The sequence below is a fragment of the Phyllobates terribilis genome, unplaced genomic scaffold (genome assembly GCF_046119375.1).
Source record: "Phyllobates terribilis strain yellow unplaced genomic scaffold, ASM4611937v1 Scaffold_3__8_contigs__length_932513732, whole genome shotgun sequence".
NCBI classification, from domain to species: Eukaryota; Metazoa; Chordata; class Amphibia; order Anura; family Dendrobatidae; genus Phyllobates; species Phyllobates terribilis.
The window spans coordinates 696,645,896-696,673,569 of NW_027362763.1; the positions used below are offsets into that span (position 1 = coordinate 696,645,896).

A 27,674-nucleotide genomic window follows, 5' to 3' on the forward strand; every position below is an offset into this window, starting at 1 on the left:
CTTTAGGCTGCTCTGTAAAATTACCCAGTGAGCACCGCCCCCTTTAAGAAAAAAAAACTGGATAAAAACTAATAATATTCATTATACTCACCTGTCCTAGGCCCTCACCGGCTTTACGTTACTGCCACAACTCCTTGGTCATCCGCCATGGTCTTTGGCTCTTCCAGCACTTCCTCTTTGTAGCTGAGGAAAGTCACCAGCCTCATGTGATCATATGGGGTTCAACGCATGTCATGACGTTCATCGCCTCCCCATGTGACTGGAGCTGAGCTCAAAGAGTAAGCGAGAGAAGAACGAAAGACCGGCACAGAAGTCGTAATTTTGCTGGATTTTTAGGAATCGAATTCCAAAAATTAGCCTCTGGCTCACAGGTGGCGACATTCTGCCAACTAAGGGAGATTTTTGGGCTCGCAGAAACTGCTCGATCAGCTGATCAACTAAAGTTAGCTTGATCAGAGGCTGGTGATCAGTAAAGAGTATTTATAGGGATGTGACAAGTCATAAAGACATAATGCTGAGCTGCACCACCAGCTCATCCCGATTCCCATCGTAGGATGACAATGCAACTTCTTGGGATAAACTTGGATCCCCAATACCTAAGTGACAGTAAAAGTTTTCTGCCTAAAAAATATATCTTTCCTGCTCTGACACATCCACAATAAACATTTTTGCACAGCAAATAAGCCGGTGAACCAGGACATCTTTCTATGCCTCCATGCGGAGATCCAGACATCCCAGAGCCATGAAGGAAGTTTTCATGGATGAGCTTCCAGATACTGAGACTCTACAGAAGAGGTTGGTGGAGCACTGTGCCGACATTCAGAGGCTTTTCAAGGAGAGGAGTATGAGAAACATCTCTCTGAAGAAATCTCCAAGCCATAGAGGGACAAGCGCTGCCGGCCGGGTCATAAATGTATAAATGTGCAGTGGAAAATGTTCTACAGAATAGTAAAATTATAAACATTGTTCAGACAATAGAGCGGAGCAGAGACCCTCGCAGACACAGCCGTGGTCCCAGCGACACTTCATCAGCACCTCATTACCTATAGAATTCCTGTCTGTATGTGAGAGAGAACGTAGGGTTTAACTATCGGCGGCACAACTTATCCTGGAAACTTCCTTCCCACATTACTGCAGACAGGAATATTCTACAGTGCCGCAGAAATCATCTGATACTATTAGTATTCTGCCTACTGGCAGTCTCTAGCAGTATCTTTTTTTTTCAATGGACTTTCATTCTAGTAATTGTGGGTTTCAGCAATTAGGGGGAAATTAATCTGTCTCATATCTATCTATCTATCTATCTATCTATCTTATATCTATTAATCTATCTATTATATATCTATTATCTATCAACCCATCTATCTCATCTTTCTATTCCATCTAACTATCTATTATTCCATCTATCCAATCTATCTATCTAATATCTAGCTCATATCTACTGTATCTATCTGTTCCATCTATCTATCTCATATCTATCTATCTATCTCATATCTATCTATCTATCGATCTGTTCCATCTATCTATCTGTTCCATCTATCTATCTATCTGTTCCATCTATCTCATATCTATCTATCCTTCCATCTATCTATCTATCTATCTATCATCTATCCATCTATTATCTATCTATCTATCCTTCTATCTATCTATTATCTATCTATCCTTCTATCTATCTATCATCTATCTATTATCTATCTATTCCATCTATCTCTGTTTCATCTATCTGTTCCATCTATCTATCTATCTATCTATCTATCTATCTCATATGTATCTATCTGTTCAACCTATCTATCTGTTCCATCTATCTGTTCCATGTATCTATCTATCTATCTATCTATCTCATATCTATCTATCTGTTCCATCTATCTCATATCTATCTATCCTTCTATCTATCTATCTATCTATCATCTATCTATTATCTATCTATTCCATCTATCTCTGTTCCATCTATCTATCTATCTATCTGTTCCATCTATCTATCTATCTCATATCTATCTATCTATCTATCTATCGATCTGTTCCATCTATCTATCTGTTCCATCTATGTCATATCTATCTATCTATCTATCTATCTATCATCTATCTATCTATCTGTTCCATCTATCTATCTGTTCCATCTATCTATCTATCTGTTCCATCTATCTCATATCTATCTATCCTTCTATCTATCTATCTATCTATCTATCTATCCTTCTATCTATCTATTATCTATCTATCCTTCTATCTATCTATCATCTATCTATTATCTATCTATTCCATCTATCTCTGTTCCATCTATCTGTTCCATCTATCTATCTATCTATCTGTTCCATCTATCTGTTCCTTCTATCTATCTATCTAATCTATCTATCTATCTATCTCATATCTATCTATCTGTTCCATCTATCTGTTCCATGTATCTATCTATCTATCATCTATCTATCTGTTCCATCTATCTCATATCTATCTATCCTTCTATCTATCTATCTATCATCTATCTATTATCTATCTATTCCATCTATCTCTGTTCCATCTATCTATCTATCTATCTATCTGTTCCATCTATCTATCTATCTATCTATCTATCTGTTCCATCTATCTATCTATCTATCTGTTCCATCTATCTAACTATCTATCTATCTGTTCCATCTATCTCATATCTATCTATCCTTCTATCTATCTATCATCTATCTATTATCTATCTATTCCATCTATCTCTGTTCCATCTATCTGTTCCATGTATCTATCTATCTATCTATCTATCTATCTCATATCTATCTATATGTTCCATCTATCTCATATCTATCTATCCTTCTATCTATCTATCTATCTATCCTTCTATCTATCTATCATCTATCTATTATCTATCTATTCCATCTATCTCTGTTCCATCTATCTATCTATCTATCTATCTGTTCCATCTATCTGTTCCATCTATCTATCTATCTATCTGTTCCATCTATCTGTCTATCTATCTATCTATCTCATATCTATCTATCTGTTCCATCTATCTGTTCCTTCTATCTATCTATCTATCTATCCCATATCTATCTATCTATATATCTATCATCTATCTATCTATCTCTCATATCTATCTATCATCTATCTATTATCTATCTATTCCATCTATCTCTGTTCCATCTATCTATCTATCTATCTGTTCCATCTATCTGTTCCATCTATCTATCTATCTGTTCCATCTATCTCATATCTATCTATCCTTCTATCTATCTATCATCTATCTATTATCTATCTATTCCATCTATCTCTGTTCCATCTATCTATCTATCTGTTCCATCTATCTGTTCCTTCTATCTATCTATCTATCCCATATCTATCTATCATCTATCTATCTATCATCTATCTATCTATCTATCTATCTATCTATCTATCTATCTATCTATCTATCTCATATCTATCTATCTGTTCCATCTATCTGTTCCATCTATCTATCTATCTATCTATCTATCTATTATCTATCTATCTCTGTTCTATCTATCTATCTATCTGTTCCATCTATCTATCTATCTAATATCTATCTATCTATCTATCTGTTCCATCTATCTATCTATCTATTATCCATCTATCTATCATCTATCTATCTATCTGTTCCATATCTAGCTATCTCCTATCTATCTATCTATCTATCTATCTATCTATCTATCTGTTCCATCTATCTATCTCACATCTATCTATTCCATCTATCCATCTATTACTTGTCTCCGGTGATTTTCCTTCTTGCTTTTCTATCAGTAAGTATCCTCCTTCATTTACAGCCCAGAGCAGCGCTCTTTTTCTACAATCCCCCCCATTGTCCATTCAGTGAATATCACTTCTCGGCTGTTATCACAGACGTCTCACTGCCCCGAAGATCTTCCCAGTGTTTAAAAAGTTAGAAAACTAGCACCGAAATATCATCTGCTGAGAAGAATTCCCGCACAGCGCAGCCTTATCTGATCACATTCCTATAAAGTCAGCGTTTGGCAGAAATCCTCCATTATGGAGCTCTGACCCCATGTGACTCTACTACGATTTCTTTTGAGAATTGCGCTGATATATTATTACCTAATCTCATATATCTCCAGAACAGCAGCGGACCGCTAACATTAATCCATGGTTTCCAGCAAGTATCACTAAAACCAGACCGCCTTCAGTGCAGAAATCGATGAGTGGTCCCAAACATGTGACTTGCTAGTTATTGTGAAACTAGTACTACAATTCCCAGCATGAACGGACAGGCTGAGGTATAGTTTGACCAGCGGTCACAGATATAAGTTATATAAAAAGATACGGACACTTTCAGGACCAGTTTTTTTTTCTTTGAATGCAGCTATCTTGCGCTAAAAATACATTTTACAACTGGGTTTTATTAAAAAAAAATTGCTGTGATCGGCAGTTTTTTTTTACATTTTTTTACAGGCACTTTGATTCCCTGCACTTTGTTGGCTGCAGAATGAGTTAACTGAGAATCTATCAGTGAGCTAGTTCTGAGCTTTGTAACTCTTTTACCTTATTTTAATGTGCTCCTCTCCTCTGATGTATGACCACTTCAAAGTTCAACTTAACTTTCATGTGGTCTATGGGCATAAATCACCACAGAGGAGTTTAGAAAAAGACAGATAAAAGCGCTACAAACTCCCATCAGAACGAGCTCACTGACAGATTCTCATTTAACTCACTCTTTGGCCCGCAATCTACAGGAAAACAAAGAATCTGATACGAGGAAGGGGCTCAGGATGGAAAACATTATACCAGGAAGGGGTTCAGGATGGGGAACATTATAACAATAAGGGCCTCTGGGAGGGGGACATTATACCAAGAAGGGGCCCTGGATGTGGGACATTATATCATGAAGGGACCCAGGATGTGGGATTTTATGCCAGGAAGGGGTTCTGAATGGGGAACATTATACCAAAAAGGGCCCCAGGAAGGGGGACATTATACCAAGAAGGGGCCCAGAATGTGGGACAGTATATTAGGAAGGGGCCCATGATGGGGAACATTATACTAGGAAGGGGACCAGAATGAGGGACATTATATTAGGAAGGGGCCCAGGATGTGGGACATTATACTAGGAAGGGGCCCAGGATGGGTGACATTATACCAGCAAGGGGCCCAGGATGGGTGACATTATACGAGGGAGGGACCCAGGATGGGGGACATTCTTATAAAAAGGGGCCACGAATGGGGGACATTATTATAGAAAAGGGCACAGGATAATGAACATTATACCAGGAAGGGGCCAATATAGGGAACATTATTATAGGAAGGGGCCAGGATGGGGTACATTATACCAGGAAGGGGCTCAGGATAGAGAATATTATGCCAGAAAGGGGCCAAAGATAGGGGACACCATATGGGAGTGTGGGGGGGCGAACACATATGTATTTATAGGATCTAGAACACTACAAGGGCCCAGACATCTGACCCATCGGACTCTAGTTATGATTGCGGCCCTATGATGACGGATTCTGAGTATGCTCATTCTGCAGCTATCATATCAATATATAGTGCAACAGCGAGGCTATAGAAGAAAATTAGAAAATTTTGATTGAAACCTAATTGCACAAATAATGTTTAGCCCAAAATATATGTATTTTATGAAAAAAAGTCCCTAAAGATAGACAACCCCTTTAAGTACTGTCCAGAACTCCTGTCATAAACAGATGTGAATGAACCTTTTACTTACCTGATACAGTTCTATTCGTTGCTCTGATACTCGTGCTTTTGGATTCTGTAAACGAAACACTCTAAATTCTGCCTTCACTAAATTCGAGACATTTTTCTCCATTGCAGAGACGTCGAACCGGATGATTCTGAAGTAAGCATTGTAATAATTTGGGTATATGGCATCTGGAAGAAAAAAAAAAAATATATATATATATTTCTTAAATACAGTAAAAAAGCATTTATCTAAAGATGTCCACACAAGGATACAAAACATAATCACATGTATCAGTAGCTGGGTACTAGTTAAATAGGTTGTCCACTACTTTTACCTTGATGCCCTATCCTTAGGATAGGTCTTCAATGTCTGATCGGCCGGGGTCTGATACCCGGCACCCCGGCCGTCTACTTGTTGTGGCCAGGGCTTGGTACTGCACATCCGCCTCCTTTTCTATTCAGTAGGCGACGGATGTGTAGTACCCAGCGGCAGCGACTACAAGTAGACGGCCAAGCTCCGCAAGTAAGTACTTCTGGCCGGCGGATCGGCGGGGGTGCCAGGTGTTGGACCCCGGGCAATCAGGCACTAATGACCTATCCTCAGGATAGGGCATCAAGGTAAAAGTAGTGGACAACCTCTTTAATATCAGTTATTTTCAAGACGTTCTCTGAGGTTCTGATCGTATACAACTAATGGGACTATAGTGCTGAAAATGGAAAAATCTTCCAAGTAAGTATTTATTAAAAATTCTGGACACATCTGAAGCAATCCATTGGCTACATATACCAAGTGACACCTTTCCATGTTCGGCAGAAGTTTTGTGCTTTTGCAGGTCTTCTATGGGATTGGACCAGATAGGCTCGCCTTCACTGCCCACCCACATCATGAAGCCTTGAGAGCTGATCACTCGGCTGCCGGTGTACCGGTTGTTCTTGTACCACTTTTGACATGCACTAATCATTGCATACCAGAAACCCGTTACAAGACCTGCTTTGGACCAGAAACACCCCCATAAGACCTACCATGAACTGGGAACCCCCCACAGGACCTGCCATATACTGGAACTACCCAACAAGACCGGCCGTACATAGGAGACACCCAAGAAGATCTGACGTTTGCTGGGAACACCCCACAGAACCTGCTGTTTATCGAAACACCCCACAACAACTGCCGTGTACCGAATAAACCTGCTGTATACTGAGACACTCCACAAGAGCTAGCTCATACCAAGAACACCACAGAAGACCTAGCGTATATCAGGAATACCTCCCAAGACTTGTCGTGTACCGAGAACATCCCACAATACCTGGCGTAAACCGGGAACCTCTCACAAGACCTGCCGTACACTGAGAACACCCCACAAGACCTGCTGTATATCAGGAACACTCCACAAGACCTTCTGTATACCGAGAACACCCCAGAAAACCTGCTATATACTGGAAGACACTCCACAAGACCTGCCGCATACTGGGAACACCCAAGAAGACCTGCCGTATATCGGAAACACCTCACAAAACCTACCTTACACTTGGACCAGTCCACAAGATCGGCCACGGCCATATACTGGGAACCCCCCAGAAGACTGGATGTATACTGGGAACACCCCACAAGCCCTGCCGTACACCGGAAACACCCCACAAGCCCTGCCGTACACAGGGAACACCCCACAAGACCTGCCATATCCCGGAAACACCCAAAAAGACCTGCCGTATACTGGGACTTCCCAAAGAAATTGCACTATACTGGGAATACCAAACAGGATCTACCATATAATGGGATAACCCAATACATGCAAAATTTGGCCTACGTCATAGTGGCTCAAATTCTCACATTTACCCATTTTTATGGCTTCCAATACATCAACTTTGAGAACTCACTGTTGACTTTCTGACCAATATATTTCACGACATCGACAAGTGCCATTGTCACAAGATATTCCATAAATTAGAGCTCGTGGGTGTAAAAGCAGGTGGTGCTGTCCATGGTGATGTCACCTCCAGTGACTGTAGGACTCTATGACACATGATGACGTGGCACTAGTTGTGGCACATTTTATAAGCGTCACTCATTCTATGCAGCCATAATCCAATTACCCCTGGAACACGAATGTGCATTTAATTTACAATATAATTATGAGATGACGGGCCCAGTCATTTCACTTGAAAAAAACAAACTGCTGAAATATTTTTCTCTGCAAAAAAAGCTTAAACAATGATGTGAACCTGAGTTAATCCAACTAGAAGGGTAAATGCTTCATTTCACCTGCGGGGGTGCTGCAGAATAACTGAACACCTTTTCCCATTTGTCTCCTACACGGTTTACATTTTATTGAAGGGATTTCAGTACAATCTGTGATCATTTTAGGATTGTGGAACCCTTCTAACAAAAAAAAAGAATCTGTGTGATTTTCCCCAACTTTAAGAGATGAGAAAATCCCTTTAACTAACATTGAAATTGTGTCTGCTAAGGTTTATGACATAGCAAAGAGAAAAAAATTACTAAAAGGAGGTTCTATTGTGTTGGTGTTGACCAAGGATAAAAAAAAACCCATACTGATATATAAGACTTTAAATCACAGGTGATGACAACAAGACCTTGACTACCAAGCAACATTTAAATTACGGAAGGTCAAGTACATCCACCGAAGGCTAAATCTATGAGAAAAATAGTTCTCCATCTCTCCTGTTGTGCAGCTGTTGTAAAGAATCCGAACACTCATTGCATTTGGCATCAGGAAGAGTTGATGGACCACGGGTCAACCGGGAAAAGTTCCAGATGGATCTAAAACAGAGTTTCCCATTCCAGTCCTTAAAGAACCTCAGTAGCTCACTTATCGAAAACTTCCTTGGAGGTTGAAAAAGTTATTTATCCCCTTCCCAACAATGGCTATTTTTTGCTTATTGCGTTTTTGTTTTTTAATTTTGTCTGAAGTATGAAGCCGTACGAAGGCCTGTTTTTAGAGGGATGAGTTGTACTTTCGAATGACACCATTTATTTTATCAATGTGATGTACTGGAAAGCGTGAAAAATAATTCCAAGGGAGGTAAAATTGCGAACAAAGTTCAATTCTGAAAAGAAAAAATTATGTACAGCGTTCACCATACGGTAAAAATTACACGGCAATATGATTCTCCAGGTCAGTACGATTATGGAAATACCAAACTTGCATAGTTTTTTTGTATTTAAGTGATAAAAAAAAATTTGGTGAATTTGTTAAAAAAAAAAAAAAAAGCCCCATAACGTTTCCAATTTTTGGTTTGGATTTGCGCCCCAAGTCAACGTTTTTACTGATATCATTTTTATTGCCTCTTATTGAATTTTTTGCATTATTGCCAAAAAAACCACATTTATATATTTTTTCTCATTACATCGTTTACAGATTGGGTAATTAATTTTATATTTTGATAGATTGGACTTTTACGGACGTAGCAATACTAAATATGTATTTTTTTTTAATTTTTAATGTGGGAAAGGGGGTTACTTTGCACTTTTATATATATTATAAAAAACATTTTGTTTTTTCATTTTTAACTGTATTTGTTAGTCCCCTTAGGGGACTTGAACCTGCAATCATCCAATCGCTTGTGCTATATACATCAATACTGCAGTATTGTTGTATATAGCAAAAATCATGGTTTCCCATGAACACCAGTCAGAAGATGGCATTCACAGGAGAACTGTCATGACAGGTACTGGGATACCGCAGGCCATATTGGCAACCTACCGGTACCCCATGATTGTGTTATGATGGACACATAGAATGATGCACCCCCACCTGCGTGCTGTAAATACCATTGGCATCAATGTCAAGAAGCCAGCATAGGACGTATCAGTACGTCATATGTTGGTAAGGGGTTTATGGAACAGCAGCCGCTGCAAAGAACATGTCTGTAAACCCCCAGTAAAATCAACTCTTTTCCATAGTTGGTGGAAGCAGGACCGAGGGGTGATCAGCTGATCGCTCTATGAGCCAATATTTGAAAAGATTAATTACCGTAGTTTTTAGTGGGGCATGAGCGGTTGGGGTTTCCTCGAGGGTCATAGTAGGAAACACTGATCTTGACGAATTTATAACTTATCTCTTGGCTCATGTTCCTTCTTGGTTCATGTTCTTCTCCACTTGGGTCTCATGACAATGTAACTTTTCGCAGGAAGTAATGGTTGGCACTTGCTGTCAAACACCCTCCGTTCCTTCAGAGAAAAATAGATCAGATGGGTTCTATGACTTTTATTCCCATTGATCGCTTCTTCCACCTCTTGTCCCATTTGACTTGGAACAAGATGCATTAAGGGGGTTGCAGAAGAAGAAAGAAAAAGTAAACATTACTGTTTTGTTCTTCGAGTCTGCAACTTAGCTCCATTGAAGTGAGTAGGACAGAGCAATGTCTTAGCTTAAGTCTTAATTCTCCTAGCCCGGGCATATTTTCTACCTTTGATGAGTTATCCAAGACTGTTGTCTTAAGTTGATTGATTGCGGGCATACGACAGCTGAGAACCCCACCGATCCTGAGAACAAGAGTCCTGTGTCCTCCATGTGAATGTAATGGCAGTGCAAATGTGTGACCACTGCTCAATTCACTTCTGGGTCTATGGGGACAGAAGGGTGTATGTCTACTGCCCTCATAGAGAGGGAACTAAAGGCTGGTCAATGGTCATGCATGCACACTATAGCACCAAATATAAGGAGGGGCACAGGAACCCTATTCTAGAGATCTGACTGCAAGGACTAGGCCCGGCGTCAGCACCCGGCGCACCCGGGCAAGTGCCGGGGCCCTGAGCAAGCGGGAGGGGCCCACTCACCGTCGGGCATTACGGAGCTATGGGACCCATGAGCGGTGCGGTGCCAGCGCCCGCCCCCTGCTTGCTCAGGGCCCCGGCAGTCAGCGGCACAATACTTACCTCTCCCTGTGCCTCCGCAGCAGGTCCGGTCTCTTCCGCGGCTGCTGCACTGTGACGTCTCAGGTCAGAGGGTGCGATGACGTCTTTACACCGCGCTCTCTCCTGAGCCGTCACAGTGCAGAGCGAGAAGACAGCGACGCGGCTAAGGAGTCTGGAGCAGCGGCAGCAGGTGAGGAGAAGTGAGGTGAGTATTTGATTTTTTACATGTACGGAGGCATGGGGCATTGTATGGGGGGAGAGGTGACATCCTGCATGGGGCATTATATGGGGGATGGGTGACATCCTGCATTAGGCATTATAAGGGAGGGGGGTGTGTGACATCCTGCATGGGGCATTATATGGGGGACAACAAGTGACATCCTGCATGAGGCATTATATGGGAGGGGAACAAGTGACATCCTGCATGGGGCATTATATGGGGGGAGAGGTGACATCCTGCATGGGGCATTATATGGGGGGTGTGTGACATCCTGCATGGGGCATTATATGGGGGACAACAAGTGACATCCTGCATGAGGCATTATATGGGTGGGGAACAAGTGACATCCTGCATGGGGCATTATATGGGGGGAGAGGTGACATCCTGCATGGGGCATTATATGGGGGGGGAGTGACATCCTGCATGGGGCATTATATGGGGGGAGAGGTGACATCCTGCATGGGGCATTATATGGGGAGGGAGTGACATCCTGCATGGGGCATTATATGGGAGGGGAACAAGTGACATCCTGCATGGGGCATTATAAGGGAGGGGGGTGTGTGACATCCTGCATGGGGCACTATATGGGGGGAGAGGTGACCTCCTGCATGGGGCATTATATGGGGGGGCAAGTGACATCCTGCATGGGGCATTATATGGGGGGAGAGGTGACATCCTGCATGGGGCATTATATGGGGGGGGAGTGACATCCTGCATGGGGCATTATGTGGGGGCCAGTATTCTGTATGGAGCATTATATGGGGACCAGTATTCTGAATGGAGTGTTATATGGAGTCCATTATTCTGTATGGAGCATTATATGGGGCCCATAATACTGTATGGAGGACTATACTGTCCGGTCTGCACTGTGCACTGCGAGGATTCGCCGGTTTCTGAGCTATTGTGGAATTTACAATAAATATCACTCATGTAATGTAAGAAGTGAAATCTTTGGCCTTGTACTATATATATATTTCTCTGCGGTATCTGTGCATCATGAATTGTGGTATGTGTTAAAGTGGCCCACTGAGACTCTTTCGCCCAGGGCCCACAATAACCTGGAGGGGGCCCTGGCAAGGACCCCCATTGATCACACGGTGGATAGGTGATCAGTGATGTGACTGGCATAACCCCTTTATCTGCTGCAGAAACTCAACAGCCACCAATCCCAAGAATGCTACGTCCACCACTCAATTGCATCACTAGTGAGCATGTGTGGTGGTCAGGCCTGTGCACCACCAATCTCAATGTTGTTCGGGAGACAACCCCTTTATTGAATGCATGATCTCAGCAGTCACCAATCCCAAGCTTGGCGATGCTATGTCTTCCGCGTGGATAAAGCAGTAGCACGCATTTGTGACCAGAGCTCAATTCAATGTCTATGGCAGTGGTGGTCCACTATGTACACAACCAATCCCCAAAACTGGTGTCAGTTATTTTACCTAATTGCTATTGAACTTCCCAATTAGGTAAAATAAATGGTGGCAAACTTGTACGGGGATGTGGTCATTCCCTTTAAGGAAAAAAATCTTAAGTTGTGTGTTCCAGGCATCGGCTTGTTGGCGAATTCTTCATTGGCAACAAACATCGAAAGATTAACGCGAGTGGAGAAAAAAAATAAATGTCTCTTGTTTCCTCGAAAGGGAAAAGAAAAACACAAGACCACAATGTATAAGAAGGATGAGCTCGGTATAATTGCCTGATTTCTGTAAGGATCAGTAGACTCTAAGTAACGTCTTCCGATGTAATTACGGCTGGTAAACAAGTGTTACCAAGATTTATTTTTATGGTCTTTTGTGTTTATGAAGCTCCTGTTCTTTGGTCTACGGCCAACGCTTCACAATTTCTGCTTCCAACCTGGTCTCTGAGACGCGCTCGTCATCTAGAGGGGATCCGCAAATATTTACACTTCCATCTCCTTATTAGACACAGTCGTTACCCTTCTTAGATCCCGGCCAATTTCTCTTCCCACCAGCAATTAAAATAATTAAGCAATCTCCAAAGCCGATGTACCATGAAACCCTGAACGTACAGTATCTATGCTGAATGCTAACGATGCCGGGGTGCAGAAAAGCATCAAAGAAAAGGGCTGTGCCCCGGGGGCCGCACCAATATTCATAAATATTAGCACCACTTGGAAAACCAGTCTCCTTTGTTGATGTCAGTGGCTTCTGGAGGATTGATGGCGTCTTCTGGAATGTTTGCTGAGCCGGGGGAAAAATGCTTCCTGTATCAAGGATGTGACCGGCTTCTCATGGACTGGGGGAATATTCCAATTCAATGCACAAAATGCCAACAAAAACTGGGATATAGTCAGAGTCCAGTAATAGCTGATTAAACTTTAGATTAAAACAATGTGTTAATATAAGATAGATAGATAGATAGATAGAAGGATAGATAGATAGATAATAGATAGATCGATAGATAATAGATAGAAAGATAGATAGATAAATAGAAGGATAGATAGATAGATCGATAGATAATAGATAGAAAGATAGATAGATAAATAGAAGGATAGATAGATAGATAGATGGATAGATGGATAGATAGATATGAGATAGATATGAGGGATAGATAGATAGATAATAGATACTGTAGATGGATAGATAGATAAATAGATAGATAGATAGATATATGGATAGATAGAAGGATAGATAGATATGAGATAAATATGAGAGATAGATATGAGAGATAGATAGATAGATAATAGCTAGATAGATGGATAGATACTGTACAGTAGATACAGACAGCAGAGGGCCCTCATTAAAGAAGAGCTATTGGAGAGTAAGACGCCTTTATGCTGATCAAAGAGCTTATCCTAATTCCACAAGCTGCTTTTATCTAATCCCTGTTCACGAATGATGTGTTCAGTCCTTAAATTGCTAGATATGAGAAAAATAAATGAGTAGATAAGTCACTGCCTCCCAAATGATCTGCACACTCTACTTCTGCTGCTCTCCTCCTTATTTGCCTTTAGAGTGCTCATTACATTGTCTCTCTCATATTATATATATATATACATATATATGTGTGTTTCTGTCCTCACAAACCTTATCACACAAGTGGTCAAGTCACTTCCTCCCGCAAAATCAGCACAGTCCTCCCTTACGATCATCAACTGCTGTTGCCACCATCGCTATGATTACTGCTGTAGGCTGTTCTACCCATGACACTGTCCATGTCATATGTAACATTGTCCCTATGAACAAGATTGCATGAGAAAATTGGTTACTGCCCTCCACATAATCAGCAGACTCTTCACCTGCTGCTGTACTCATTCCCTTCTCCTAATTTGCTTTAAAGTGTTTAATCACTGCTAACCACATGATATTATCTCGCTGTATATGAGACTCTGTCCTAATAACTGTTAACATTTGAGTGGTCAGGTCACTGCTTCCCACAAAATCAGCACAGTCAAACCCTGCTGCTGTCATCATGGCCATGACAAAATTACCGTATAATGTTCTACCCATGACACTCTCTCTGTCATGTATAACACTGTCCTCATATACAAGATCACATAATAGGTTACTGCCCCCAACACAATCAGTACACCCTTCTCCTGCTGCTGTACTCAAGTCCAATTTTCTAATTAGCTTTAAAAGTGTTTAATCACTGTTTACTGCATGACACCATCCAGGTTTCTATGAGACTCTGTCCTAACAAGTGTTAACAAATGAATGGTCAGGTCACTGCCTCCCACAAAATCAACATAGTCCACTCCTGCTGCTGTCATCCTCACATCCATTTATTTTTTGCAAATAATCCAGGTGGTATTGTCTATGAAAATAACACCCAAAAAAATGCACGCTGCTCTAAACATGAGCTCATCGACCCCTGCCTCCTGAGGGGTCAAGTGGGCACTTTGCATAACAGTCATTTAAGCAAAGTCGCGCCTTTGCAAAAATTGTCACTTTCTTTGTCATTTCGAAAGTAGCAGCGAGCGCTAGGATAGTGTTTACTATAGCTTGCATGGAGTATGTTTCCACCGTCCTGTTATGAAACCCAAACTGGCAGATAGATGACCAATAAAAGTATGAGAAATTTGGGAAAAAGGACTAATGATTCTGGATAAAATCCCTGGCCGTATTCTCCTGGGGGAGACGGATAACAGTAGATCTTCTGTTTTCTATTCCCTCTCTCTTGAATGCAATGAGAGACGAGCACAAGACTCAATGCTTCTGCTTTGCCAAACCACCTCGTTGTCACAGCAGCCGTGCAAATTGCCAAAATAACATGTAAATTCTGTCAACCTTCTGCTGCCTGGATTATCCTCACTAGTAAGACACCAAGCAACGTTTCAGCAGATCTGAACTGTAAAATTGCTGGGATCCAAATGTTACCACACCCTGACCATTATTTTCCACACCCAACAGTACGAGAATGAAATGAGTCTTCACGTGTTAGTATCATTAATGGCCATGCTTATACGGTATGTACATACAATATGAAGGAAAACACAATAAAAGCCCTTGAAAACGGACCTATGTAGACTTCACTCAGTGCCAGGTGCTGTCATTATTCAATAGGATGTAAAATAAATAATACCGCCAAAATAATAGCATCATACTGTGTCTAAATAATACATTAAAAAGTAGTGCCATACAAAAAAGCTGTAAAATACCCATATAACTATTTCCAAGTAGAAATGTTGTATACCAGCACTTAAAACATTCTTCCCTATACACTAAGGTGGTGCTCAGCAAAACGCATGAAAAAATCGAATTCCATTGAAGAAAAAGAATGAATATGCGGCACTCACCCATGTAAAAAGTTTCAGCAGACTTTTATTCCAAGCAAGTAAAATTACAGCGTGGTAGGAAAGTGAAAAACTACAGAACATGGACAATAGTCGTTTCGCCTCAAGCAGGCGCTTCTTCCTGGTCTTCCTGGGACCAAGAAGAAGCGCCTGCTTATCTCGAAACAGCTGTTGTCTGTGTTTTGTAATTTTTCACTTGCCTACCACGCAAGTGCTTAGAATAAAAGTCTGCTCAAGCTTTCTATATCTATTATAAATCTATCTATTGTCTAATATCTATGAATCTATCTGATTATTGACACTTCATGTCTATCTACAGTATCTATAATAAATATTTATCTCTATTTCTATCAATCTCATATCTATATATCTATTATCTGTCTAATATCTATCTATCATATCTATATGATTATTGACACTTCATGTCTATCAAAAATATCTATAAAAAATATTTTTCTCTTTCTATCTATTATCTATCTATCTATCTATCTATCTCTCTATCTCTATCCATTATCTATCTATCTATCTATCCATCCATCTATCATCTATCTATTATCTATCTATTATCTATCTATTATCTATCTATCTATCATCTATCTATCATCTATCTATCTATTATCTATCTATCTATCCCATCTCTATCTATCTATCTATCTATTATCTATCTATCTATCTATCTATCTATCTATCCATCATCTATCTATATATTATCTTTCTATCTATCTATCTATGTATTATCTATCTATTATATATCTATCTATTATCTATCTATCTATCTGTATCCATTATCTATCTATCTATCTATCTATCTATCTATCTATCTATCTATCTCATATCTATCTATCAAAAAGTACAATGAAAAAAATCTTTGGGTGCAAGGCCTCCTTAAACAAAAACCCAATTTGTGCAATATTATAGAGGGTGAAAAAGGCAGCACTCCAATAAACTGTGCAAAAAAATGGAATTTTATTAGCCCATGTAATGACGTTTTGGCTGACAGAAGGCTTAAGAAAGGTTCTGTGAACCAAAATGTCAGCACATGGGCTAATAAAAGTCCAGTTTTTTTGCACAGTTCATTGGAGAGCTTCTCTTCTTGTGCCCGTGTATCTATCTAGTGTCAATTTTATCCAGTTCCTTTAGAAAAAGTCAGAAAAAACGTTTAGCAAAAACAGCAGAATAAGTGATGATGAGATATGAGAGTCCTTCCCCGAGCCTCAGAGTCCGCAGAATACAGTCTTCATCTATATATAAGAGACAATGGCCGACTTTCTACACAAACCTCATCCATCTGTCTACAAATTGCGGAGCCAAAGCTGGAATAGAAGAAGGATGTCAGATGCTACAGCCCGGCCGATCTTATTGCTCCTTTCCTCGGTGCCATCATTCTCTGCAGATCTCATTACTGTCAGCCATCGCCGCCTTGTTCCGCTCATTTCCTGTCCTGATTACTGTAACCTTTCACCGGCCGCTTTCATCCCTTGTTATAATCATATTATTATGGAGTTGGTGCGGTCGAGAAGCTCCCGAAATATGGAAAGAAAATTATCTTTGGGGCAGGATTTCCTTCTAGGAGTCTTGAGATTCTGGAGTCTCTGAGAAATATTTAATTTCCTGTCAAATAAAGTGCAACTAATAATACATATAACTACATGGATGTCACCTCCATAAACGTGTAAGTCAGATCAGAGGCAATTATTGGCAGGCCCCATTATTACACTTTTCTCTTCTGGAACCCATCCAGGTGATCAGCTGATCGCCACTGGATTCAGCTCCGGTACACAGACTCCACCAGCAGAATAGTGAGTGCAGCTCTGGAGTATAATACAGGATGTAACTCAGGATCAGTAATGTAATGTATGTACACAGCGACTGCACCAGCAGAATAGTGAGTGCAGCTCTGGAGTATAATACAGGATGTAACTCAGGATCAGTACAGGATCAATAATGTAATGTATGTACACAGTGCCTGCACCAGCAGAATAGTGAGTGCAGCTCTGGAGAATAATACAGGATGTAACTCAGGATCAGTACAAGATCAGTAATGTACTGTATGTACACAGTGATTGCACCAGCAGAATAGTGAGTGCAGCTCTGGAATATAATACAGGATGTAACTCAGGATCAGTAATGTAATGTATGTACACAGTGACTGCACCAGCAGAATAGTGAGTGCAGCTCTGGAGTATAATACAGGATGTAACTCAGGATCATTAATGTAATGTATGTACATAGTGACTGCACCAGCAGAATAGTGAGTGCAGCTCTGGAGTATAATACAGGATGTAACTCAGGATCAGTAATGTAATGTATGTACACAGTGACTGCACGAGCAGAATAGTGAGTGCAGCTCTGGAGTATAATACAGGATGTAACTCAGGATCAGTACAGGATCAATAATGTAATGTATGTACACAGTGACTGCACCAGCAGAATAGTGAGTGCAGCTCTGGAGTACAATACAGGATGTAACTCAGGATCAGTACAGGATCAGTAATGTAATGTATGTACACAGAGACTGCACCAGCAGAATAGTGAGTGCAGCTCTGGAGTATAATACAGGATGTAACTCAGGATCTGTACCGGATCAGTAATGTTATGTATGTACACAGTGACAGCACCAGCAGAATAGTGAGTGCAGCTCTGGAGTATAATACAGGATGGAACTCAGGATCAGTAATGTAATGTATGTACACAGTGACTGCACCAGCAGAATAGTGAGTGCAGCTCTGGAGTATAATACAGGATGGAACTCAGGATCAGTACAGGATAAGTAATGTATGTACACAGTGACTGCACCAGCAGAATAGTGAGTGCAGCTCTGGAGTATAATACAGGATGTAACTCAGGATCAGTACATGATCAGTAATGTAATGTATGTGCACTGTGACTGCACCAGCAGAATAGTGAGTGCAGCTCTGGAGTATAATACAGGATGTAACTCAGGATCAGTACATGATCAGTAATGTAATGTATGTGCACAGTGACTGCACCAGCAGAATAGTGAGTGCAGCTCTGGAGTATAATACAGGATGTAACTCCAGGTTAGTAAAGTAAGTAAGGTAATGTAAGATAGGATAATATATTTACAAAGTAACTGAAGGTCTTTATGGGGATGGAGGTGACTATACCCCTGAAACAAGACGCTGTACTGCATTGCAGAATTATTCCTCAGGACCATATAATACACATCTAGACGGGTAACGCTGAGCCTCTGAACTCCATACGTCATTGTGCATGTGTCTGGTTCATATAAAAAGCTTGAAATTGACTTTCTCTCTGGTTCTTTGATGCCTTCAGAGTTAATGCATGAGGTCAGGAATATTCACCAGAGACTTGTGAAACACTAACTTCAAGGGGCGCTGATGGCAGATGGGGAGGATGCACCTGCACGGAGCTCCTCACTAACACCATGCAACTCCCACAGCCAACACAAAAGGATGCATTCTCCGAGCTGCCGTAACCTGCGGGGACTCATCAATACAGCATGCTAATTAATCCAAATCACCAGCGATGTCCTCAAATTCATCCCAATCAGTCAAGTCCAGGCCTTCCAATAACTAAACAGACTTTCTGGAAATTTACAAAATCCACTTCAATTAAAGAAAATATTTTGTTATTACAGCGCGACTAAGCCCGACCTATTGTAACTGCCAGTCAAGCAGATCGCTATGATTAACCATCAATTCCTGGTGATGGTAACAAGGAGCCGGGGTTATCCTGTATTAAGTAACAGCGTTCTGTTTGTTTGTTTTTTTCAGAAACAGCGCCACCTTTGTTCATGGCTGCATCTGGTATTGCAGCACATCCCTATTCAAGTGAGTAGGGCTGATCTGCACATAGTACAGCTCAGCCCTATTAGGTTCAATGGAGCTGAGCAGCAATACCTGATATAACCTGTAGAGGGGCGGTGCTGTTTTTTCCAATCCTGGACAACCCCTTTAAGGGAAAGCATTAAAGATAACCTTGATTGACAGTTCTTCAGTGCTGCTACGTCACTACTATCGGCAGCAAAATGTCCTACATGAGCTGTGCATCCCCAGTCTGGAGCATGCGCAGTAATTTGCCCTGTCTGGGCAAATGCATCATTGATGTATTGCACATGCCCAGAACTACAGTAATGCCATTACCTATAGGAAAGAGTGTACTGAGCATGTGCAATGCACGAGATTTATGCAAATAAATAAAATTGCAATAGTGGTCAAAATACCCTCGCCTTGTGGTTGCAAAAAAATGTGGTGGGAGACCCCATTGGGAGTGTGAAACGGCACTGAGCACAATCGATGGGAGCACATTTTGAACCTTGCAATAGGTCACCCTTCCTTGTAAAACATTTTATAGAAACGAGAAACCATATCAACATTTTCTGACTCCTAAAAGAGCTGTCTCATGAAGAAAACTGCTTCCTGAACGGCAGCGAGTATAGCAAGATCGTCGCTGATACACAAATCAGGCTTCTCAAACACACCCAAGAGTGGGCTGTCCGAGGGGTTGTCGAAAAAATAATTTTTGCAATTGGGTTTCAATAAAAACGTTGCATCGTTTGCCTTCTATAGTCTCAGTGCTGCACTGTCTATTCCCGGCTGCAAAATGAGGTAACTGAGAATCTGTCAGTCAGTTGGCTATGACAGTCTGATGCAGAGTTTATAACTCTAGATATCTTTTTCTGAGCTAATTGTCAGCCACAAACCAAATCAAAGAACCTATAAAAGCCAAACAGTAAAAATTTTGTAATGAAACCCAATTGCAAAAATTATTTTTAGCCCAAATAAAACGATTTTAGTAGTAAAAATGAAAATGTCCTCAGCCTCTTTAAGCTATGTCTGGCCATACATTTCACCAGTGTTAGCTAAAAAACTAGCCATCGATAGACTTGGTCCAAAAAGTGGAAGTCACTGGTTCATAGAGGGGGTCCTGAGAAGGTAACCTTGTCTACAACATCCATCAGGGGCTGCCCTACTGAGCCCCCTTTCAATGATTTTTACAGTATGAAGAAATTCTCTGTATTCAAGTGCAACCTATGGCTGAAATAACTGTCCGACCATAGAAAGAATGGATGGACCTGGTCCGAAGAGTGGAAATTGTTCTCTGTTCTGTTCATAGAGGGGGCCTGAGCAGGGAACCTCATCTATGACATCCATCAGGGGTTGCCCTACTGAGCCCCCCCTTCGAATGTTTCTTTCCAGTATGAATAAATTGTCTGCATTCAAGTGCATTCTAAGTGGCTGGTCCAAAGAGTGGAAGTTGTTCTTCGTTCTGGTTCTTAGAGGGGACCCCCTCTATGACATCCGTATGTCCTCATTCAACCCACAGATGGAGGTTGCCCTTTTGAGCCACCCTTTTCGATGTTCTTTCTTTTCAACTTCAATCTAAGATTTAAAGCTAACTCTTTTGTTTTTTTCACTTTCGACAAGTGATAACCTCACGAAAAAAAAAAATCAACCGTAGACTTTGGTTTTTGGCTCACATGGGAAAACAGGTCATCAATAACGCGCAGAAATAAATATTGTAACGTAACAGTCTGCCATCAGCCCATTATACATCTTAGATTTCCAACATTTGTTTGCAAAAGCTGTATGATACCAGACGATACGTAGGCTTTCTATAGAGAGCAGGCTCCAGAGCCCATTAATTAAAAAGCCAGCCCAGTGTTTACCGTACCACGAGCATAAGAAGTTCTCCGAACAAAAACACACTAACATTTTGAAAGTTTTAAATACAAGCGCAAATAAACATTTCCCAAAGTCTTCTGCCTTTTGCAGTCTTTTCCAAAGGGTCGCCAGTGTCTGGAAGTCGTCAGGTCGTACATGATAAACACAATGTTGAAGGAACTGGGGCTGGTGGGGCATTTCCCAGCGATTGCACAACCACAATTTGAATTATTCAGTATGGTATTATGTGTCTCTACCTTGGGGCAAGGAAATTGAAGTGTAATTATCTCTCCCGCTCGCTTCTGCATAATGTCAGCGCAATAAACTGTGCTTCAGTTTTCAATTAGCCTCATTAACTCCCAGAAAACCATCTAAAACAAAGAAACGTGTGATAGCGCATACCACTGACTTAATCAGCCTCCTCCGCGGTCGCTTGACGTACGGCAGTGTTACAATGTTTCATGGCATGTGATGAATGAAGCTGATACAATCTGATGATGCAATCAGGACATGAAAATGAATTGCAATATTCATTTATAAGATGAAACGATGAGCAATGGAGATCTAAGAATATCTATGAGATATAATATATAGAAAGCGCGAACATGGGACTGCTACTCAACACAAAAAAGACAAAGATATTGACTACGGCCAGGTGCGACCTGGACTTATTTGAGATGGACGACGACAAACTGGAAGTTGTAAAGGACTTCAAGTGATCAATGATCACTCAAGATGCAGCGACGACATCGGAAGTCAAGATGAGAATAGCTGTGGGCAAATCAACAATGAAGTCACTGGACAAGGTCTTCAAATCAAGGGACATTTTACTGGCAACGAAGACTCGGCTCGTACATAGTCTGGCCTTTTCTGTGGTGGCATATGGATGCGAAACCTGGACAATAAAGAAACAAGACAGAAGAAGAATCGATGCCTTCGAAATGTGGTGCTGGAGATGGATGTTATCAATATGATGGATGGGAAGAAGAACAAACAAATCAATTTCGGAACAAATCAAGACAGAGATGTCACCCAAAGCAAGGATCACCAAGCTATGACTCGTCTACTTTGGACACATCATAAGAAGAGAGCAATCACTAGAGAAAGACACCATGGTCATACGAAGACAGCAATCACTGGAGAAGGACATCATGGTCTTACGAAGAGAGCAATTACTGGAGAAGGACATCATGGTCATACGAAGAAAGCAATCACTGAAGAAGAACATCATGGTCATACAAAGAGAGCAATCACTGGAGAAGGACATCACAGTCATACGAAGAGAGCAATTACTGGAGAAGAACATCATGGTCATACGAAGAGAGCAATCACTGGAGAAGGACATCACAGTCATACGAAGAGAGCAATCACTAGAGAAAGACACCATGGTCATACAAAGACAGCAATCACTGGAGAAGGACATCATGGTCTTACGAAGAGAGCAATCACTGAAGAAGGACATCACAGTCATACGAAGAGAGCAATTACTGGAGAAGGACATCATGGTCATACGAAGAAAGCAATCACTGAAGAAGAACATCATGGTCATACAAAGAGAGCAATCACTGGAGAAGGACATCACAGTCATACGAAGAGAGCAATTACTGGAGAAGAACATCATGGTCATGCGAAGAGAGCAATCACAGGAGAAGGACATCACAGTCATACTAAGAAAGCAATCACTGAAAAAGAACATCATGGTCATATGAAGAGAGCAATCACTGGAGAAGAACACCATGGTCATACGAAGAGAGCAATTACTGGAGAAGGACGTCATGGTCATACGAAGAAAGCAATCACTGAAGAAGAACATCATGGTCATAAGAAGAGAGCAATTACTTGAGAAGGACGTCATGGTCATGCGAAGAGAGTAATCACTGGAGAAGGACATCATGGTCTGAAGAATAGAAGGAACAAGTCGAAGAGGAAGACCAGCAACCCGATGGCTTAATATTATCAAGATAACGGTGGAGAAGACCCTGGTGGACCTATCTAGGTTTGCACAAGATCGATCTTCCTACAGATCGTTCATCCATCAAGTCGCTAAGGCCCAAGATCGAGCCGAAGGGCGTTAAAGAATAATAATATATGAGATATCTGCCCAATAAATAAGTTCATTACTTCAATGTGAGATGCCCTTTAATGTTTTCACTACTCACCAATATTTAATTCCCCCACATCAGGTTTCTAGAGAGTACCTGTCTTTTCATACAAAACCTGTAGAGAAGCACGGTCTTGCTGCCTTCATCCCCCATAATAAGATAAATATGCCTTTTTGTTGCACACACCAGTCTAATATGTGCACAAACTGTCCCAATCCTCATGCTGTTCATCAGTATTCTGCCAGCACTATAGGTGCTGGAACTTCATTTCCCTCACTTTCTAGAATGCATGACTACTGCAAAGAGTAGAGAGACCGACCCCCCATCTTCTCTATCTGTATTCCATTTCATGGCCCCTGTTGCTTGATCTCAGTCACTTATCAACAGGCAGGAAGATTGGAGTGTTTTTTTGGGGGGAAAAAAACTATTTTTTAACAAAGTATTTTGCAGATTTTCTGTTTATAACAATATGTATCAAATGGCATCAAGTTATCTGAAAGTGCAAATGCAGGGTCCATATAGACACTAGAGGATGAACCCTAATCACCCACTTTTGTTGCAATAATGTAGTAATCTTGGCCTTTTTGTGGGTCCCTTTTGCAGAATTATTCTGCCAAAATCGTGACTTTTAATGTGAATGTCCATGAAACCATTCATATTGTATGATCAAATTTCAATAGCCCGAGTCTTTGTTGGGATGACGAATACATTGGATACACCTGTAAGGCCAACTGGCTTTCTGAGGTCACAGGTGGCTCTCATATGCTTGATATGACCCCATGGGAAGCAGAATTCATATGGTGCAGCCTTCCCAGGAAAGATATTATTGCTCCGGTATAATGAGTTTTCTGCCCAACCTTCGAGGATAGAAAAGTATCAAAAGTTCTGATGATACTCTACTCTTGGGCATGAACAGAACTGATTTGTTAATCATCATCCGTCCTGGTTCCAATGCTGGGCTTTGCTCCCTTTTCCTATAGCCGGCTCCCTCTGTGCTAGTTTACACCAGGTGACTGTGGTAACTTGGCAAGCATGTCTGATGCCTTCATGCAAGACCTATTAAGGCTAATGCAACTATGTGCTGCCTAAGTATTGAAGTAGTACAATACTCTGCTACCACATGTTTCTCAGGAATTAAGCTTCACCTTTCACTTGTCTCAACTTCAGCAAGTTGTCTAATTATCTTTTTCGTTACACCTGACTTTTATCAAGCTACCAGTATATCAAGTTCAGTCCAGCTTCTAAAGTCATTGTCCACATCTACAACTCTGCTGAATGAAGATTCCAGATAACAAATTCCTCTCAACTATTCTTGGTGTGGATTACACCTTCGTCTCTGCTATCAGGGTACCCAATTATTAATTTATGGTGCTGCCTATACTTACAACTATTCCTATGTGTAACCGCACTCCCACTGCTGTATACCAGTTTGCCTATCCATCTCTGCTATTCCTGTGTGTAACCGCACTCCTGCTACAAGATACCAGTTTTCCTATCCATCTCTGCTATTCCTGTGTGTAACCGCACTCCTGCTACAAGATACCAGTTTGCCTATCCATCTCTGCTATTTCTGCGTGTAACAGCACTCCTGCTGCAAGATACCAGTTTTCCTATCCATCTCTGCTATTTCTGCGTGTAACAGCACTCCTGATGCAAGATACCAGTTTGCCTATCCATCTCTGCTATTCCTGTGTGTAACGACACTCCTGATGCAAGATACCAGTTTTCCTAACCATCTCTGCTAATCCTGGGCGTAAGGGCACTCCTGCTGCAAGATACCAGTTTGCCTATCCATCTCTGCTATTCCTGTGTGTAACCACACTTCTGCTGCAAGATACCAGTTTTCCTATCCATCTCTGCTATTTCTGCATGTAACAGCACTCCCGATGCAAGATACCAGTTTGCCTATCCATCTCTGCTATTCCTGTGTGTAACCACACTCCTGCTGCAAGATACCAGTTTTCCTATCCATCTCTGCTATTCCTGTGTGTAACCGCACTCCTGCTGCAAGAAACCAGTTTGCCTATCCATCTCTGCTATTCCTGTGTGTAAACGCACTCCTGCTGCAAGATATCAGTTTGCCTATCCATCTCTGCTACTCCTGTGTGTTACAGCACTCCTGATGTAAGATACCAGTTTGCCTATCCATCTCTGCTATTCTTGTGTGTAACCGCACTCCTGCTACAAGATACCAGTTTTCCTATCCATCTCTGCTATTCCTGTGTGTAACCGCACTCCTGCTACAAGATACCAGTTTGCCTATCCATCTCTGCTATTTCTGCGTGTAACAGCACTCCTGCTGCAAGATACCAGTTTTCCTATCCATCTCTGCTATTTCAGCGTGTAACAGCACTCCTGATGCAAGATACCAGTTTGCCTATCCATCTCTGCTATTCCTGTGTGTAACGGCACTCCTGATGCAAGATATCAGTTTTCCTAACCATCTCTGCTAATCCTGGGCGTAAGGGCACTCCTGCTGCAAGATACCAGTTTGCCTATCCATCTCTGCTATTCCTGTGTGTAACCACACTTCTGCTGCAAGATACCAGTTTTCCTATCCATCTCTGCTATTTCTGCATGTAACAGCACTCCCGATGCAAGATACCAGTTTGCCTATCCATCTCTGCTATTCCTGTGTGTAACCACACTCCTGCTGCAAGATACCAGTTTTCCTATCCATCTCTGCTATTCCTGTGTGTAACCGCACTCCTGCTGCAAGATACCAGTTTGCCTATCCATCTCTGCTATTCCTGTGTGTAACCGCACTCCAGATGCAAGATATCAGTTTGCCTATCCATCTCTGCTACTCCTGTGTGTTACAGCACTCCTGATGCAAGATACCAGTTTTCCTATCCATCTCTGCTATTTCTGCATGTAACAGCACTCCCGATGCAAGATACCAGTTTGCCTATCCATCTCTGCTATTCCTGTGTGTAACCACACTCCTGCTGCAAGATACCAGTTTTCCTATCCATCTAAACATATTCCTGTGTGTAACCGCACTCCTGCTGCAAGATACCAGTTTGCCTATCCATCTATGCTATTCCTGTGTGTAACCACACTCCTGCTGCAAGATATCAGTTTGCCTATCCATCTCTGCTACTCCTGTGTGTTACAGCACTCCTGATGCAAGATACCAGTTAACCTATCCATCTCTGCTATTCCTGTGTGTAACCGCACTCCTGCTGCAAGATATCAGTTTGCCTATCCATCTCTGTTATTCCTGTGTGTAATCACACTCCTGCTGCAAAATACCAGTTTTCCTATCCATCTCTGCTGTTCTTGTACAATCTGCACATCTGACTCAGCTGCATCTAGTGCTTCCAGCTCTGCTCGTCCATCTGCCATCCTGCATATCCTATTAACTCTCACTTATCCACATGCCTCTGGCACATTCAGCTTCACTACATTGTCACCTCCGGTCTGTGTTGCTCTCCCTGACCTGTGTGTTTGAAATGCCACCTCACCAGGTGATCCTATAACATGGTCCCTCTCTTAGAGTAGTTTTCCAGATTTCTCAGGAAGATAATATTTTTTAGAGGTTTCTCCATATAAAGGTTTCTCATTATAACTTTTTGAATACCGTGAATAATTTTAATAATATCACTACCATATTATACTTCATGCCCTACAATAAAAAATCCCTAAAAAGTTCAATATCCTCCATTTCCATTCTCTTTCATCCATTCCTACCCCAAAATATAAAAGAGCAACCCCAATCCTTCGACCGTCCCTCGGTTCTTGACTTCTTAACTTTTACCCTGACACAATTCAGCACTAAACAAACTCCAGATGGCAGCAGTCAATGAATATGTAATGGGTATAACAAGGCGTCCAGGAAATGCTGGGGCGCTATTATGGTGGAACCTATAATTGAAATATATTATAGCTGGAGACATAATAAATTAGCAGTTGTTTCAGCTTAGCTGTGTCATCATCAGAAAACATGGTAAAGCTCTCCAGGGTTGTGACTTACCCCATAGAAACTTCTAGAAGAGATTCCGCAATGTTTTGTAATTTTCACACATATTGTATGAACTATTGGTCTTGGCATGAAGACTATTTGCAATAATATTTTTTATTATTTTTGCATATGTGGCCAGATATATTAACGGTTTGATCATATTTCATTGCATCCCATGTCCATACATCTATTAATTATGTCCTAATTAAAGGATAATTTCAAGAACGACTTTAAGGGAGATTGTGGACATTTTGACACAAGTCTTACCCATAAATACTGGTCATCTTCCAATAATAATAGATAGTGTGCCACCATTAATGGTGCTAGCAAGCTCCCATAAAAACTGTCACCCAGAAATCCCCCATAAACAGTCACCCAGAAAGTCTCATGAAGAATGTCAAGAGCCCCCATACACAGTTGAAACTAGTCTTGATAAGCATGGTCATCCAGAGAGCCCCC

The 27,674-nt window shown here is 41.3% G+C and overlaps 1 protein-coding gene across 1 annotated transcript in view; it reads right to left on the minus strand.

Moving 5' to 3' along the window:
• TGFB2 (transforming growth factor beta 2) overlaps positions 1 to 27,674 on the minus strand; it is a 125,810-nt gene that overhangs the window by 19,686 nt on the left and 78,450 nt on the right. Inside the window, exon 2 of the mRNA XM_073671925.1 lies at positions 5,669 to 5,832. Coding sequence (XP_073528026.1) covers positions 5,669 to 5,832 — 164 coding nt within the window. The remainder of the gene's footprint in view (positions 1 to 5,668; positions 5,833 to 27,674) is intronic.